This window comes from Vicia villosa, unplaced genomic scaffold, assembly GCF_029867415.1.
Source record: "Vicia villosa cultivar HV-30 ecotype Madison, WI unplaced genomic scaffold, Vvil1.0 ctg.001844F_1_1_3, whole genome shotgun sequence".
NCBI classification, from domain to species: domain Eukaryota; kingdom Viridiplantae; phylum Streptophyta; class Magnoliopsida; order Fabales; family Fabaceae; genus Vicia; species Vicia villosa.
This window is the reverse complement of record NW_026705748.1, coordinates 41,014-59,122: the sequence shown is the minus strand read 5'-3', so window position 1 is coordinate 59,122 and position 18,109 is coordinate 41,014. Positions and strand designations below refer to the sequence as shown.

At 33.9% G+C, this 18,109-nt stretch overlaps 1 protein-coding gene across 1 annotated transcript; it reads left to right on the top strand.

Moving 5' to 3' along the window:
* The first annotated feature begins 2,883 nt into the window (after positions 1 to 2,883).
* On the top strand, positions 2,884 to 17,876 carry LOC131636863 (uncharacterized). The gene is made up of 8 exons (XM_058907452.1): positions 2,884 to 3,180; positions 3,259 to 3,319; positions 4,206 to 4,310; positions 16,575 to 16,889; positions 16,974 to 17,282; positions 17,361 to 17,477; positions 17,564 to 17,818; positions 17,871 to 17,876. The coding sequence occupies exons 4-8, from the start codon at positions 16,584 to 16,586 to the stop codon at positions 17,874 to 17,876; spliced, it is 993 nt and encodes a 330-aa protein (XP_058763435.1). The 5' UTR covers positions 2,884 to 3,180; positions 3,259 to 3,319; positions 4,206 to 4,310; positions 16,575 to 16,583.
* The last annotated feature ends 233 nt before the right edge of the window (positions 17,877 to 18,109 follow it).

Here is an 18,109-nt window from a genome sequence, read left to right as displayed (position 1 = left end):
AGTGGATTATGTGCGGGTGAGGGATAATCTGACTGATGAGGCGTCACCCATGCGGATAGAGGATTGGGAAGTGAAATTGTTGCACGCTAAAGAGACTACCTTTGTGAAGGTAGCTCGAGGAGGACCAGCTGATTGAAATATAACTTGGGAGATTGAGAGCCAGATGAGGGATTCGTATATGAATTTGTTAACTTGAGGTAATTTTCGAAGGCAAAAATTCTTTAAGTGGGAGAGAGTTGCAACACCTTATTTGTCTAGAAATTATTTATATTAATTAATTATAATTTTATGTGTGTATTTAATTATTATTTGTGTGATAATTGAGATGTTTTAGGGCAACAAGGGTGGGTGACCCTTAGGTAGAGAGTGTGGAAAGTAATTAGATGTGTGTAAATTTATTTAGAATTATTTAAATGATTAAAATAATGTTTTTGTGTTATTATTTAAATGAAATAATAAAATAAAAGGAAATAATGAGTTTCTGGTGGAAAGTGCGAATTATGGATAATTAAAATAAATAATGTAAGTTAGTAAAATGTTGGGCCTTAATGAAATATTAGAAAGATATAATTAGGTTTTTGATTATAATGAGATAAGTAAGGGAAAAAGGTTCACAGTACATGAAACTTTTGGAATTGGAGAAAAAAATGCAAGAGTAGATAAAAACAAGGGAAACCTAAGGAGAGCTCTGGGAAGGGGAAGCCATAACCAAAAGCTTGGATTTTTGCAAGGAATTCAAGGTGAGAGTGGGAATTTGGTTCAATAATAGGGGTGAGATGAAAGGGTAGAGTAGCATTTTAGTTTTCTATTGAATTATGATAATACTATTTTGATATGCAATAATATATATTATGTTCGCGTGTATTGATATGTTGTTGTGGTGTTCATAAATCAATTGAATTATGATGAAATTGGTGTGAATTAGATATTTTAGGGGATGAATTTTATAGATGATTCATGATTTAATTGTGTTAAATTGTATTAAAATTGTGAATTAACTTGGGATAATTAGGGTATTGCATTGGTTGTAATTTTCTGAGCGTTTAGGTTTTAAGGAATTGAAATCAGAGGTCTGAAAGGCCTCCCACAATGAAAAATGCAAAAAATTCTACATTCAGTCTGTCGCGGCCGCATTCGACGCAGGGGGCGCGCTCACCGCGGAAGCTATTGTTCCTGTATATCGGACGAAACTGTTTTGGCCATAACTTTTGATTCGTATGTCCAAATGTCGCCTTGTTTAAAGTGTTGGAAAGATAATGCAGTTTACCATCAAATGGAATTGGTTTTAGGGGATGAATGTGTGGTGATAACATGAATAATTGATGATAATTTTGCATATTTATTGATTATATCTTGTGACGATGTCATGATGTGAGAATGTGAACTATAATGGATAACAATGTAAATGTTGTTGATGTTATAATAAAATAACATGATTATATGTTTATGAATTTGTATACGATGAGTAGCTGAAGTTGATGTTGTTATTGGTTGTAGTAATATTGATTAAGGTTTGCGTATGGTGTATGATGTTATGTTATGATGACGAATTTTGATGATGTTGTTATGATGATAATGTTATTGATGTTGTTTTGATGATGCTATTAATGACGTTGCATGTTCAATTATATGTGTTCTATGTTAACAGCGATTTTATTGTTGGTGGTGTGTACACTATCAGAAGAAGGGTCAATGTGTGTGTGTTATTGTTGCATGTTGAGAGTCCATGCATTCATGTTGTTTGAACTTTTATTCTTTATGATTAGCCTTAATCCTATGGTGATGCATCAGGTGCGAGTAGCTAATCTTATTATGGAGAATACTAAAGTGTTACCTATGGTGATGGTGGCGGTTTGGTGTGCTCCAGTTCTAAGAGGGAATCAATCCTATGGTGGGGATCATGGAGTGAAATGGACCTAAGTGTTCATATTTTGGTACCACACGCATGTTGAGTCAGTAGTTGAGTATATTTGCATTATGTTGCATTGGTGATTATTTTGGTGTTATGTTGTGTTGCATTAGTGATTAATTTGGTGTTATGATGTGTGGATGAGGATACTTGATATGTTTATGTTATTGTAATTGGTGTGTGATGTTGTTAGTTAATCTACTACAATTGTCTTTTACCGCTAATTATTGAATTGTCTTCTCCCCCCTTCTGTTTGAATGTTGTCTTTACATGGGCATCGTGCAGATACTCAGGAGTAGATCTCGCAGAAGTAAGTGGAGGCAAACCCGAAATTTCTTCTTAGTTTATCATTTTATTTAGTAGCGTCTTTCTCTAATTATGTAACATTGGGTTGGGAATGCTTGTTTTATTCCTTATGTTTGTTATGTTGAAGTTATAAGACTAATTTTGTTGTTGAGCATTCTTAAGCTGTTGAGTTGATTGATTACAGCTCTTTTTATTTTGTTACTAAATTTAAAGATTGAGACTAAACTTCATTACTTATTTTAACTTCCATAATTGTTAATGATAATTTTGATGCGATGATACTTTAAGATGGAAGTGAGCGTGCGATGACATGTTATGAAATGTCTTATCATATGAATATGTGATACCGATCAGATGAGTTGGATGTCGTGTAAACATCCCAACACTACACCAAAAATAGGATAAGACAGCACACCTTAGACAGCGCTTCTTACCAAAAGCGCTGGTAAAGGTCTTTTTAAAAAACACGGAATTTTTAACATATATCTTAAACAGCACTTTCTACAAAAGCGCTGCCTAAAGGGGTGAAGTGGTTTCAAAAAGCGCTGCCTAAGGGTGGTTTTAGAAAGCGCTTTAAAAAAGCGCTGCTAGAAGATGGGCTTACAAAGCGCTTTCTAGAAGCGCAGGCTAAGGTTGGGCTTACACAACGCTCTTTAGAAGCGCTGGCTAAGGTTGGGCTTACAATTAAAAAAATAAAACACGAAGACAACTTTTTCTCTGAAACTCTTCTCCCTGCTATCGTTCTATTCTCTGAAACTCTTCCTCCCTGTTATCATTCTATTCTCCAGCTGCCAAACGAAAAACCCTAATCGAACCCTAATCGAACCCACGGCCGCGAATTTCCTCTTTCTTCTCTCACGTAAATCGCTTCTAAATTGCTTCTTCTCTCACGAAATCACTGCTGAATCGCACGAAAATCGCTTATTTCGAATCGCTTTTGGGTTATATCTTGTTCGACATTAGAGGTATGTTTCTACTTGTTTCTTCTTGGTTGGTTTTGCTTTATGTGGGGTTTTGGGTTTGAATATCTTTGTTCACTCTAGGAGGAAACTTCTGCTATCAAGGCAGCAGGAAAACCAAGGTTATCGCTCATTATCATTGTTGGTATGAATACTGATCCCAAGCCTCAAATTTCTTAGCTTCTCAGCCCTGTTTAATCGTTCTTCATATGAAATCAGAAGGGATTATATGTAGTTTGCACATTTTTTGTAGGTTTCATTTGTTGCTTGCACATTTTTATTTGTTGCATAAAACACTAAGGATATTGACATGTCTTCTTGAATTGAATCTGTTTAAGTGTTTGTGTTGATTAAAATCAGGTTTCAGAGTTGCATGCTGTTCTTCCCCCTTTGAATGTTACAAAAGTACAATACAATAATTTGGAAGATTGTTTTGTTTTATCATCAATTGACTTTTGTACGGATGATTATACTTATTTATGTAGTTCTGTTGTATCTATGTACAATTCAATGTCTTGTCCAATCCCTTTCTCATAGTTTTCTTTAAAGATGTTTGTTGAGACAGATCTATTTTCAGATTCTGGGTTGGTTGATCAGTTCTTAAGTCCATGATTGAATAAACAGCTTAATAATAAGTGCTTATGTATTAGTTATTTCTATCTGAAAAAATAAAATGAAGCTAAATTGTTTTCATATAAGCTATGATCTGTTTTCAAAAGCTTTCCGATTGAAATGTTATCATAGTTATGCATATGGCTTGCCCAACTTGTTGAACTTATTTTAGTCAGCTAATACAAATCACACCAACTTAGAAAATGTTATCATAGTTATGCTTATGGATTTAAAAGGATTTGTGTCAATGGTCATCTAGGAAATTTCCTAATCAGTCGAATTTAACTTACCCTCTTTACAATCATAACTCTTCTGTTACAATCAAGTAATCATATTCTTTGTGAACACAATTTACTTGACTATGACAAAAGGAATCATAAGTATTAATTATTGATATCCTGCTTTGGTTTTTGTTGCAGGCAGTTTTTCTCTTCCAGTTGCTTCACTACTCTTCGATTGTGTATTTCATCTTTGTTTGTGAATCCCAAGTCAAGATTATCTACAAACACTTGTGTGTCTTTGAGGTATGATTTCATCCTTAAATTTCAGTTTTAGGTTTGGAAGCTAGAGTTTCTTTGCCTTTGGCTTCAAGCTGTTTCTCTTGTCTTTTTTATGTCATTGTTCTTCTGACTAACTTTGATTGTTAGGATCATTTATATAATTTCTCTATGACCAACTTTGATGAATGCTTAACTGTTAGTAGTTTATGTCTTGAGTAAAGTAGTTGTTCATAATTTTTCATGGATCCTTTACGTTGATTTGGTTATGATAGATTGTTCTTTTGGTTCAGGTCTTTATTGTCCAGCCTTCTTAATTGTGTATGTAATTGTGTTTGTTTTACTGTGAGTACTAGTATGCTTGAAATATATAGATTTTCCCATCATATAGCGAAACTTTCTAGAATTCCAATACAGTGTTATATAGGAAAATCCTATATAATGTTAAACCACACATTTCTATAGGAAAATCCAACCATAATGTTAACTTTGTCACCGAAGATGACTGTGTTATATATCTAAAAACAATAGTGATTTTTTATGGTCATGTTGTCTTTTCTGGATTTGGCAATTATGATGGTCATGTTTTGTCGGATGATACTTTTGCAATTATTTTCCTCAACAAACTCCTTTTGTGACTCCTAGAATTTCTACTCCGAAGATTTTCGATAAACTTAGAAAAAACAATTTTTGTGAAACATTAAACGCTATCGATGAAATTTTTAAAGTAATGAGAAGCTCTTTAAAATGCTCTTTAAACCCCTCTGTAAAATTAGTGGGGTTCCGTGAAGCTGTTGTAAGAAGAGTGTTGGTGGGATAGAAGTTAAGATGTGTTCATAGTGAATAAAAACTAAAAGAAAGAAAAATAACTAATTAAAATAAATAACTTTTTCAATTATCAATGAAATTATATTATATCATATCACTAATGAATAATATAAAAAAATATTTAAATACTAAAAGTACAACTAAACAATTAAAAAATAATTCATCTGATAATAATATTATTTCTAATAAACTTAAACATCTAATTAAATTCATATAATTCCCATTTCTTTCTCCATCAAACAATTAAGTGTATTAGAAAATGAATACTTAGTAGAGGAGCAAAGGCACACGTTCATTGGCAAGGAAAAAAAACAATCACTATCAATTTCGCATTCATTGTTTGCTGCAATGAAAAAAATAAAAAATAATGTTATTAAAAAGATATAAAATATTTAATAAGAACTATAAACTATATAACAAAAACTATAAATATGGAAAAAATAATATTTACCATCAACCTATAAAAGAAGGAATATGGAAAGAAATAAAATCATAATACAAAGACACTTTAGATCACTTTATAGTGTCTAAGAGTTATATGTTTGTTCTGATACAACTATTGGACCATAATAAATTTATTTATATGAATAATGAACATTATACAAGACAAATTTGTTATGTGCAACTTGAACATATTTTAGAGTTTTCTTTCTTTTGCATAAAGTTATTTAATCATAGGGAATAGGTATCAGTTTTTGTTTTGGTGTTAAATGTATATGTAAGATAGATTAAAATATTGGAAACCACACTCTATCTATCATATAAGAAGAGTCTACCATTTGCTCAATCCTCAGGCCTTCCACATCAGCATCTCTCTTCTCAAAATTCCACATCAACTTTCTCCAAATTATACTCTTCTTCCACTATAATTCGGCAGTTACATCCTTTGTTATTCAATTTCCACTCTCCTCATAACTGCCCTTAAACCCATCCTCTTCCAAATTCCAAAACCGTCAATAAAATGTTAGTGCAACCCATTCTTCTTCTTCTTTCACGATCCATTTTCACCGAATTACTTTTCAATTTTTCTTTACAAATTCTTAGTATCAAAATAACATATTCAAACTTGAATTACAGAAACGACAAAACTTATCACAAATGGAGAGCTGTATGCGCGAATCGGAGGGACTCCGATTGAAGATTTCCGTTGGGCTGTATGTACGTGGCGTCGGTTGTGGGTGGATCGCGGCCGTAGGCGCTGCTGATGGTGGCGGTCTATATGGGTTATCGCGGTTTGAAGCGGTGTGTTGTGGAGGTTACGCCCGGTGTTTCAGTAGAACTCAATGTATATATGATAATTTTTTCTATTTTCTTTATTCTCTTTATTGCATTATATTTGTATTTTTGATTTGGTATGTATTGAATCTTGCACTCTTCTTTTGTTTGATTGTTTAAAGTTCTAAGATGTGTGTAGCTCAGGAGGCTAACGACATTGACGATGGCCCCTTGGGGATAGGGATGGGTATGCATCTATTTGGTTTATCTGTCTGTTTGATTTTCTATTGGGATTTGATTCTCTAAGGCTGTGTATAAACCATACATTGGTGATTCATAGAATTTGTTATGTTGTTATTTAGTTTCACCATAAATTATTTATGTTCATTGATGTTGTAGAATACATAACTGTATTTGGAGTTGCTGGCCATTGGTGCAGATTGATTCTCTAAGGCTGTGTATAAACCATACATTGGTGATTTACGTATATAGGTGAGTTATTCTTATGAAGGTAGCTAAAGTTGTAATTGCAGTTTGATTTATATATCTTTGTTGGTGCAGATTGATGCCCATATTGGTGGTGTGATTGATTTGGCATTTGCTCATCCAATTCCAAATAAACAACTTTGTATTGTGACTTGTGGAGATGATAAGTTGATTAAGGTGCATAAGATCTACAAATTGTCATTTTTTCACATGCAAATAAGTTGTCTATTTTTTCTGAAAATGAAACTTTTTATCATCGTTGGATTCTATACTTTGTCGTTATTCGATGCCAATCCGATTTTATGGATTTATTGTTGCTTTGATTAGACTAGTTTCTTTTGATATGGTTTTATGCAGTTAATGATTTTCAATTTGTGTGACTTTCAATTTTAACATATGTATAGGTGTTACTTTTTGCGATTATGAGTTTTTAAAAAAGGTCCTCGACCGCGGAAACCACCGCGACAACGACGGTAGTGGTTAATATTCTGTTTCATTTTTTGATTGTATCGTTTCTGCAGATGAGATTGTGAAGCTGTTTCTGAACCTGTTCGGGCAACCGTCGGCGATGCTGGTGCCGAGTGGTTCTCAACTCTCGATCGGTTCTCTCAATGTCACACTCAACTCATCACTTTCAACATCACAGTACTCATGTTCGGTTTTTACACACTGAAGCAACAAAAACATTGCTCATTGGTTTCACGAGACAGAAGAATGACAACGTTAATTTTTCGAAGATACAATTTGGTACATATCTGCACTGTGCATGAAAAGGAAGACGCGAAGCTGGGCTCACCGATCCAACAACTAAAAGAGGCAAGGTTTGAAGTTCCCTACTTGCTCTATTGAGCTCTACAGGATCCAAAACCTGGGATACATGTATTAATCAGTTATTAGTTTACAAATTACAAGGTATTTCAATGTTTTATTTATGTTATAACTGGGTATTGATAGTTGTGTTAACTCTAGAATATTGAACTTAGGCTTCTCTCTTTTACAGGTAATGCTGGCCTTGAGGCTGTTGTGACTTAGATAGAAAACCATGAGAATACGCCCAATATAGGTGAGATGCCCTTGGTACAGTATTTTTGTTTATTCATATAGCTTATTGTTATCACACACGCACACGTTTGACACCTTGCAAGATTTCGTAAATATTTTTTATATCAATTTCTTTATTTATGCTTCATTATTTCATTTGCGAAATACATTCTTAAAATCGGTACTAAATTCCCCTTTTAACTTTGATTTTTATTTTGTAATTTCTGTTACAAATTTCTACAGGCAACAGTGTGAAATATGAGCCTGTTGACCAAGCTTGCACCCCAAAGAGTGAAAATCAAGGTATGTCTATGTTGAACATTACTTGGCCAGATGTTTTGTTAGCTTCAGATTGGCATGAGCAGTGCTATGGCATGAGAAGAACATGACTGAGGGGAATGCTTCAGTATGCTTGGTCCATACATAAGTACTATGGACCTCGGACTCTTCTTAGAATTCAACGATTCATGTTTCATAAATCTAACCAGCTTATAATTGTTCATAGATGATTGGCCTCACAAAGCCAACTTCTGGTGCAACCTATGTTCAAGGCCTGGACATAAGAAATCATATGGACGAAATATATACTAGCATGAGAGTATGCCCACAACATGAGTAATCTGGATTTTCCTGAATTTTTTTTTGTTTTTCCTGAAAACAACAATTGTATCAATTGAAGGAAGTTTCTATTGTTTTCATTTGGTGATATTATAGCTTGCTGTGGGAAAGGTTAACAGGTAGAGAGCACCTACTTTTTTATGGAAGACTTAAAAATATTACAGGTTCACTCTTGACTCAAGTAAGTTAAATCCACGTAAATTCTTACTGTTTGAAAAAGTAAGATTATTATTGTTGTGTTTGGAGAATCTGTTATGGATAGGTATTTTAGATTAGTTAGAGCAATGCAATTGGAAAGTTGTCGGTATGGATCTATATACGATGGCTGTATTTTAGATGCAATTTGAGTAGATTTCTCTTTAGCTGGGATAATTTTGCATACAACGCCAGTAAATGGCTTGCATATTTATCAGTCACTTTCATTCTTCTTCTTTCCATGTTTTCTAACTTCTGCGGTTATAAAACTAGAGTATGCAGATGGTGCAATATACATGGAAGATGGAAAGGTAGTCATGTACTGAGATGCGATAATAAATTGTTTCATTGAAGCCTTTTATCCAACAATAAGATAGGTGCATTTTTTAATACTACTCTTGCAATTGAATTCTCTGTTTCTGTTCTGGGGTTAAGTCAACACCTCTCATCCCAACATGAGTGTCGTAATTGTGAGGCAAACTACTAATAAAATGATGAGCATTTTCTATTCTTGCTGCTTCTTTCATCTCAGCTTCACTGGCACTGTGTCTTGCATATATAATGTTTTCCCTTATGGTTGTTGAGAAGATAATAGGTTCCTGCTGTATCAGACCTTAGTAATAGTCCGTGCCTCAATGATGACAAAGAAAAAGAAAATAGAGAGCAGAGAATAACGGTTTACCAAGTCAGTCTCGCAGTCCCATCTTCACATCCAGTTGCAATCCAACTTGATTTAGAAAAAAATGCATGCTTATAACAATCTCCCAGGAGCATATCTCCATGTATAAAGCACAATGAATGTATCTCCCTCCCATGGAATTGCATATGCAAACTCAAAGGGTATATCTTCCCATTGTTATCATTAATCCAGTGTCTATGTATATATATCATTTCATCCTGTAAAAATTGGAATTATTTGTCAGGGATATCCAGAGATATATATTTGTGAAAACAAAGAACAGCCAGCCAGCCACCCCTGAGAAAATAGGACCAGTGTAAGGTGGGTATTGGTAAATTTTAAAAAGTAGCTACTGTTAAAAATAGAGTTGAAATTTAATGTTGAAAGAATAGCAATAACTTTAGCACTTTTTCAACCTAAACCGACATCCATGTTACGGAAACAATAAAATAAAGAGAGCTAAACAATGAGCATATGGTAAACTGTTTCTTTCAGATCACCATCAATAAGGATGGAAATTTTGAAATCTAAAGACTGCACATATCACAAGAAGGAAATCATATTTAACTGACTTTTATTTAGGATTTGGTTTCTCTAAAGTGAAGGATGCACTTTAACTGACCTTTTTAAGTAGATGAGTAACCGAAGTTCAAGAACGATGGCATGCTGACACTTAATTTGCAGGCAGGACAAGCTATACATGGTGTGTTGGCAAGACTTGACCTTATTGAAGCCACCGCAGCGACATCGTATGTCACAGTTTGGGCATTTCCAAACATTTCTCTACACATAGGGAAAATATAAAATGCTAATGATATTTGGAATAATCACGTTGGTGCCAGATTGCAGGTAAGTCTTTTTCCAATTCTAATATAAAACTAAATATTCTTCCATTAGTATCAGTAGGGTTATGCAATTATACTTTATTTTACCAAGGATTTCTAAGTCTGCAATTTTTCATATCCTGACCATGTTTTGTCAATTCAATTGATTAACATGCTCATACTGAATTCCATTTTGAATAACTATAGTATTAATTATTATCTACATTAGCTAATTATGATGATTCATATCAGGAGTGTACGGCATACTGGTAAGTATCCAATATGATTTAGTAGAGATCTTGACGTATCCGTTGGCCAAAAGTGTATATTATATATCTATATATGAATGTTATGGTGTCATTTTCAAGATCTTAAGCCAAAGGTTACGGTTTTCATTTCTCAAATCAGTATTAGCTTGCAGAGTAAATGATTAGCAATTTATTTAAGGAACATTTTGGGAACTCATTTTGTTTCTTTAGGAGGTGGTTCCCATTTTAAAGTCATCTTCACAATTTTCGGCAGGACACCAATCCCAAAGCCATCAACAACTTTCAGTTGTATCTGGAGAAAACCATGTTGGTGTTGCTCCATCATCTTCAACAAATTTTGCATCTGCCAAGCCACGGATGCGTTGGACTCCTGAGCTTCACGAGGCATTTGTGGAGGCTCTCAGGCAACTTGTTAGATTGATATGATTGATTTTAATTCACAGTTTATACTGATGGTTGCTGTAAGGTCAGTGGGATAGGAGCTCACATTTCTTCTTTTATTGTCATGATTTTATTAAAGAGCATGTATCTAAATTGAAGGGTCACTTTAAGTACATTACCGGTATAGCTTTTTTGCTTTGATTAAGCATAATGGTTTCTTCGAGATGTTTAACCATGATTTCTGTAAGACAACTGTCATGTTGTCATAGAAGATTTTAACTATCATTTGTATGTGTATTTGTAGGTTGTGTCATGGTTCTCAGGACCATAAGAAAAGCACTATTTCATGTTCACCTGAAAATAATGAAAATGAGGTTCATTTTTCTTTAATTTTCTTTTTAAAATTTCAGCTGCTATATTTAAGTGATTTTAAGAGTGAGAAATGTAGTTTAATTCGCGTGAACTGAACAACCATGATTTTCCAGGGAGAACACGTTGAAGACAAGCTACCCGTTTGAATTGAACAACCATGATTTTCATTACCAGCTACCAATTTGATATAAGGTCGTATGAAGCTAGGATAAGAAGGTTACTTGGCCAAGAACAGACAGGTCCAAGAAAAATGGGAGATCAAAACTTTCAAAAGAAATATCTAGATCATGATGGTCTGCCTTGTGGAGGCAATTACAGCCGCCTATGATAAGGATGTGATAGGTTGCAATTGTAAGAAAAATAAAATACATATTAAGAACAAAAATCTATGTATCTTGGATATTTAATGGCTTGCTTATTGTAATCGTATGGTTTTAATTTAATTTGTTATATTAGTTTAATTATACATAGATTTAACTAATATACATGTACAAATTAGTTTAAATATTAGTTTAATGGATAGTTAAATTTATGGATATTTAATGGCTCTACTAATTTGAATATTTAATGGCTCTGCTAATTTGGATATTTAATTAAAAATAGGATACGAAAACAAGCTCAAACGTTGGTGCTACGCGAATATGGACTTAAGTACGTGAATTTTTTTAAATGTAGAAATGAGAACTGGTCTCTACTAGCATCTATCATTTGTTATGCCATTATCTTTCTTTTGTTAAAAAAATAAACTAAATATATGTACTTTGAAATATTTATATAATATATGTGTATCACTTTAATTATATTTTAATTTTTCTAAAATATATCATTTATTGGTTTAATTATAGTTTAATTATCTTTCTTTTCTTAATGAATTTATTTTTTAATATTCAATTTAGGGTGATGTGGAATATTTTGGGAGTCAGGTGCTATGTGGCAGGTCATATGATGAGAAAAAGCTAGACTATAGATAATAATATTATTTCTTTTGGGCCTATTAATCCTACTCTATTAACTCAAGACAAAAAATTAGGTTATCAGCTCCTTAACAAAATATTTTCCTTTTTCAAACATCTTTTCTTATTATATTAACCTCTCCCATAAAAATTAATCTTTCCCTATCATCTTTTATTTTCCTCAATCACAATGCGCGAAAACGACGGGTACCCGTGCGACCGCACGGGTAAGACACTAGTTGTTATTGAAAGTAATGTTTTAAAAATCAAATCGAAGGTTGAATCAGAGATTTTCAGATTAAAATTTAATTGGTTTAACTGGTTAAGTCTATAGTTAAATCGTTTATTAAATAAATTAATAATAAAAAGTTATATCTCATAGGTATGTCAAACAAAGTGTTACATTTACAATTTAATTAAATAAAATTTTCAAAAATCTATTACAAACTAAATACAACAAGATCGATGACACACATAATTAGTGTTTTTGTATGTTTTATTTTGCTAATATGGACTTTGTTGTTTATAGAAATTGCATGTGTTTATGTATGTACTAATTAGTGTTTTTGTTTACCTTAATTAGTGATAATTCCATGGATAAAAAATGGATGAATGCCGATAGATTGTCAAAACAGTACGAGAATGGGGTATTGGAATTTGTTAAGTTTGCTATTGAACACGTCAAAGACGTCGGTCGAATGAAATGTCCTTGTTTGGGTTGTTGTTATGGGGGTCGGGTTGACGCAGATGGATTGAAATCGCATTTACTGACGCATGGGATTGATCGAAGTTATAAGTGTTGGATATATCATGGTGAGAAAATTAACGAGAATGTTGAACCGGGGGAGAAAAGTAATACGACGACCTATGCTCCAGACGACAATGACACGGAGACATACGATTGTGATCGAGTCGAAGAGATTGTAGAAGCACTTGAAGAAGATCTTAAGGACTGTCCCAAAATGTTTGAGAGGTTGGTAAGCGATGCAGAGAAACCGCTGTATAAAGGTTGCAGTAAATTCACAAGACTGTCTGCGGTATTAAAGTTGTACAACTTAAAAGCGGGCAATGGATGGTCGGATAAAAGTTTCACAGAGTTATTAGCCCTCATGAGAGATATGCTTCCGGAGGATAATGTTCTTCCTAATCGAACCTATGAGGCCAAAAAAATGTTGTGCTCTATTGGCATGAGCTATGATAAGATACATGCTTGTCCAAACGATTGCGTTTTGTTTCGAAACGAATATGTATTGTTAAATGAGTGCCCTAAATGCGGTTTATCTCGATATAAGAAAAAATTGTCTCCAGCAAAAGTCTTATGGTATTTTCCTATAATTCCGAGATTTAGGCGCATGTTTCGTAGTGAAACCGATGCAAGACATTTGACTTGGCATGCAGATGAAAGAATTATTGATGGAAAGTATCGACATCCGGCAGATTCACCACAGTGGTCGAAAATTGATGATGATTATCCTGATTTTGGAGCAGACGCAAGAAACCTTCGATTGGCATTATCTACTGATGGAATGAACCCACATGGTCTTCAAAGTATCTCACATACCACATGGCCTGTGATTCTTATGATTTATAACCTACCCCCTTGGCTATGTATGAAGCGTAAGTACATGATGTTATCTATGTTAATTTCTGGGCCTAAACAACCAGGGAATGACATAGACGTATACTTGACACCTTTGATCGAAGATTTAAAGATTTTGTGGGAGAACGGTGTGGAGGTTTATGATGGATATAGGAAAGAAAGTTTCAATTTGAGGGCGATGTTATTTGGCACAATTAATGATTTTCCAGCATACGGAAATCTATCAGGGTACAGCATTAAAGCTTAAAAAGCGTGTCCTGTTTGTGAAGATGAAACCGATACGACGCGATTGGACCTTTGTCAGAAGAATGTGTTTCTCGGTCATCGTAGATTCTTACATTCTAAACATCACTACCGTGGGTGGAGACAAGCATTCAATGGAAAGGCAGAACAACGTAGAGCTCCACCTATATTGACAGGTGATCAAATTTTTGAAAAGGTGAAAGATGTGAGTACTCAGTTTGGCAAGCCTTTTGCAAATAAGGTTGTCAAAGGTGGGTGGAAGAAGAGGTCGATTTTTTTTGAATTGCCATATTGGAAGTCTTTGTATGTGAGACATTTTCTCGATGTTATGCATATTGAAAAAAATGTATTCGAAAGTGTTATTGGTACGTTACTCAATATAAAAGGAAAGTCTAAGGATGGTGTTAATGCAAGGGAGGACATGTTAAAGATGGTAATAAGAACTGAATTGGGACCAATGAAGAAAGGAAGACGAACATATCTACCACCTGCTGCTTTTACTCTATCTAGAAAGGAGAAAAAAATATTGTGCAAGTTTCTAAGTGAAGTAAAAGTTCCAGAAGGATACTCTTCAGATATTAGAAGACTCGTGTCTATGAAAGACCTCAAGTTGAAGAGTTTAAAGACACATGATAGTCATGTTATAATGGAGCATTTTCTACCAATAGGTATACGTTCTATTTTGCCAGAAAAAATAAGAAGCGCCATCACTAAATTGTGTTTTTTCTTTAGGTCAATCTGTAGTAAGGTGATCGATCCTGAGGTCTTACCAACACTGCAAAAAGAAATAGTTATTACCTTGTGTGAGCTTGAGATGTATTTTCCTCCCTCTTTTTTTGACATAATGGTACATCTAGTTGTTCATCTTGTGAAAGAGACACAGTTGTGTGGACCAGCTTATATGAGATGGATGTACCCTGCTGAACGTTATATGAAAATATTAAAAGGGTACGTGAAAAACCAGAGTCGCCCAGAGGGTTGTATTGTTGAACGATACATTGTTGAATAAGCGGTTGAGTTTTATACTGAATATTTGTCCAATTTTCAATCCGTTGGGCTCCCCAAAACTCGTATTTTTGAAAAAAAGGAAGGTAAAAAATTAATTGGAAATAAAATTTTGACAGTATCAAGGGATGAACGGGAGCAAGTGCATTTGTATGTTCTGCATAATGACAGTGTGGTTGAGACATATGTTGAAATGCACAAGGTTGTACTCCGAGGGTTAAGTCAAAACAGAAATGAAAATTGGATAGTACGAGAGCACAATCAAAGTTTTATACAATGGTTTAAGGATCATATTTATTCAAAGCGCTCTTCAGATCCCGCTTCAATAACATAAAGGTTGAGATGTTTGGCATATGGTCCAAGTTTGCATGTGTTTTCTCACAGCGCATACGCAATAAATGGATACACATTTTATACCAAAGAACAAGATGATAAAAGTACTATGCAAAATAGTGGTGTCACCGTGCTAGCTGAAGCAATGCACATATCAAGTATGAAGGACTTAAACTCTAAATATGCAAATCTGTCATATTTTGGGGTTATTGAGCACACTTGGGTGTTTGATTACGAGAAGTTTAAGATTCCTATCTTTGGTTGCAAGTGGGTAAATAGTAGTGGCATACGAATGGATAAGTCAGGATTTCTGCAAGTTGATCTTAATAGGGTGGGGTACAGAGACGAGCCTTTTATTCTAGCATCTCAAGCTAAACAAGTGTTTTATGTCACTGACCCGACGAGTACGAAATGGTCTATAGTGCTTTTATCTAACAAAGTGGTTGATGATACCGGTGTAGATCAAGGTGATATTGATGTTGAGAATCAGTCAAGTGTTAGACAGAATGATCAAGATGAGAATAGTATAATGGATGAATCATATATCAGAAAGGATCATGATGAGGGAATTTGGATCAATTCTAACGTCCGCATTGCTAAGAAACAAGTAATTCGTATTTCAACCAAGAAAAGAAAGAGATGTTAGTGAAAGAAGTAATATCATAAAATATTATATATTATGTCATTGTCAATAAATTTATGTGCGTATTTGGTTCGTGTTCTGCTGTGTGAGTGATATTTAGTACCTATTTTTTGTTTTATTTTCATTGTTCATCGTGTTATCATGTGATTACTATATGATAATATTTGATAATGTAACTATGTGAGTGTTACTAGTATGTCTGAATGTGTTAATCAATAAATTATTGTGTACAGTGTAATCTTATGATGTACTCCCTCCGTCCCAAAATATAAGAGAAAAAAATGCATTTTTCTTGTCCCAAAATATAAGAGAAGAAATCATCTTTCATTTCTTTCAAGGTAAAATTAAATGCAAATTGCATTTAACTTACATTCTCTCTCATCATTTCTATAACCAACAACCAATTAGAATTTTTTTTACATTTTTCAAAACACTTTATTTCAAGAAAACCATAAATTAAATGATTGTGTTTTTACTTTTCTTAATAAACGTGATTTTGTTTTTTTCTCTTATAATTTGGGACGGAGGGAGTAATAAGTTTATGTTTTATATTCAATTGATTATGGAATTTTATGAGTGTAATTGATTATGTTTTTCTTATTATAGGTTAATTAGATGGATAGTAACGAGGATCAACCACATGATGATGATATTGATGATGGAGATCATGAGAACATTGTTGATCAGGAAGCGGAAATTAGAAGAGGAATAACACTTATGAAGAAAGTCATTCGGAATAGAGACCAAGGCATACTATTAGATGCGCATTGGAGCGAAAGTGGCCTACTAATTGAGCCTAACGGTTCAAAGATTACAAGTTTTATTGGTGCACTCGTAAGGAATGCAATTCCAATTACTTGTGATGATTGGAGAGATACAAATTTGGAAGAAGCTAAAGACAAACTTTGGATTGAGATACAGGTACCATATGTGATGTTATTTGTTTTTAATGACGATTACGTCTTTAAATTACTTGTACTAACGCACTGTGTATGTTTTTCGTAGAGGAGTTTCAACAACATGGAGGATAATAGAAGAAAAATTTGTCTCAAGTTGGTCGGAAGACTATTAAGAGGGTTTAGGACTTTTTTAACTAGGAGATATCTTAGGGATGCGAATAAAATTTTTGTTGATGCAGAGTATCCAAAAATATATAGCAGTTTGATTGCACCTGAAGAATGGGAAACGTTTAAAGCAAAACGAAAAAACCCAAAATTTCGGAGTAGAAGTGAAACAAATCGGCAAAGAGCATCAGGTCCCCCATATCCATACAGAAAAGGGCGTATGGGATATGGACGCTTAGAACAGTCTATTGTAAGTATCTATGAATTTCAATGTTATACTTGTTCATCGTGAGTTATATTTGATCATATTATTTGGCTTAATGTGTAGTTAACAAGGGAGAGTAGTTCTGAAACATCTGTTCCACCACATGTTTTGTGGAAGGAAGCCCGTGTGGGAAAGGATGAAGTTGTCAAAGAAGATGTTCAAAAAGTTTTTGAAAAATGCGTAAGTATAGCATTATTTCTTTAATTAAATCAAAAGTTTAGTAACATATTAATAAGACAAAATTTGAATATTCATATGAATTTCAGGAGAGTCTATCTCAGTCTATATCTCCAGATGAAGGCAATGATTGCAGGAGCATACTTAGCCGTGCATTAGATGTTCCTGAATATTCTGGTCGGGTGAGGGGTAAGGGATTTGGAATCACTCCAACATCCTTGAAGATGAAAAAACAGAAGGCTCCTAGCAATAGAGAACTGCAGGAAACCATGTATGCACTACAAGCTGAAGTCCGCGAATTGAAAAGGGAAAAAGAATTAAGAGAGCAAACTTCAGGTTGTAAAGCTACTAGTGACAAAGGTAGTATTGGTTGTAATTTTCAATCGGATCTTCCAGATGTAATTATATATATTATTATGAAATTAAAGTAGCTTAATTTATTTAATTGAAATATATACACAATAACAATTTGAAATTTATTATTGGTTTTAGGGCATTTCACCTTGCCAACTCTACTTATCGTCACCGACTTATCAGATGGTTGGCAAGGGAAAAGTGCATAACACTTTGGGAGAATTACTTCACACTAGACCGCTCCCTACTGGCTGTTTGAAAGTATCGGTTGACATTGCGTT

Excerpts from the sequence above, each read along its gene's own strand:
- LOC131636863 (XM_058907452.1), top strand. The coding sequence starts at position 16,584 with ATGGATAGTAACGAGGATCAACCACATGATGATGATATTGATGATGGA. Across the intron at positions 16,890-16,973 it reads AACTTTGGATTGAGATACAG|AGGAGTTTCAACAACATGGA; the intron begins GTACCATATGTG and ends TGTTTTTCGTAG. Across the intron at positions 17,478-17,563 it reads AAAAAGTTTTTGAAAAATGC|GAGAGTCTATCTCAGTCTAT; the intron begins GTAAGTATAGCA and ends TATGAATTTCAG.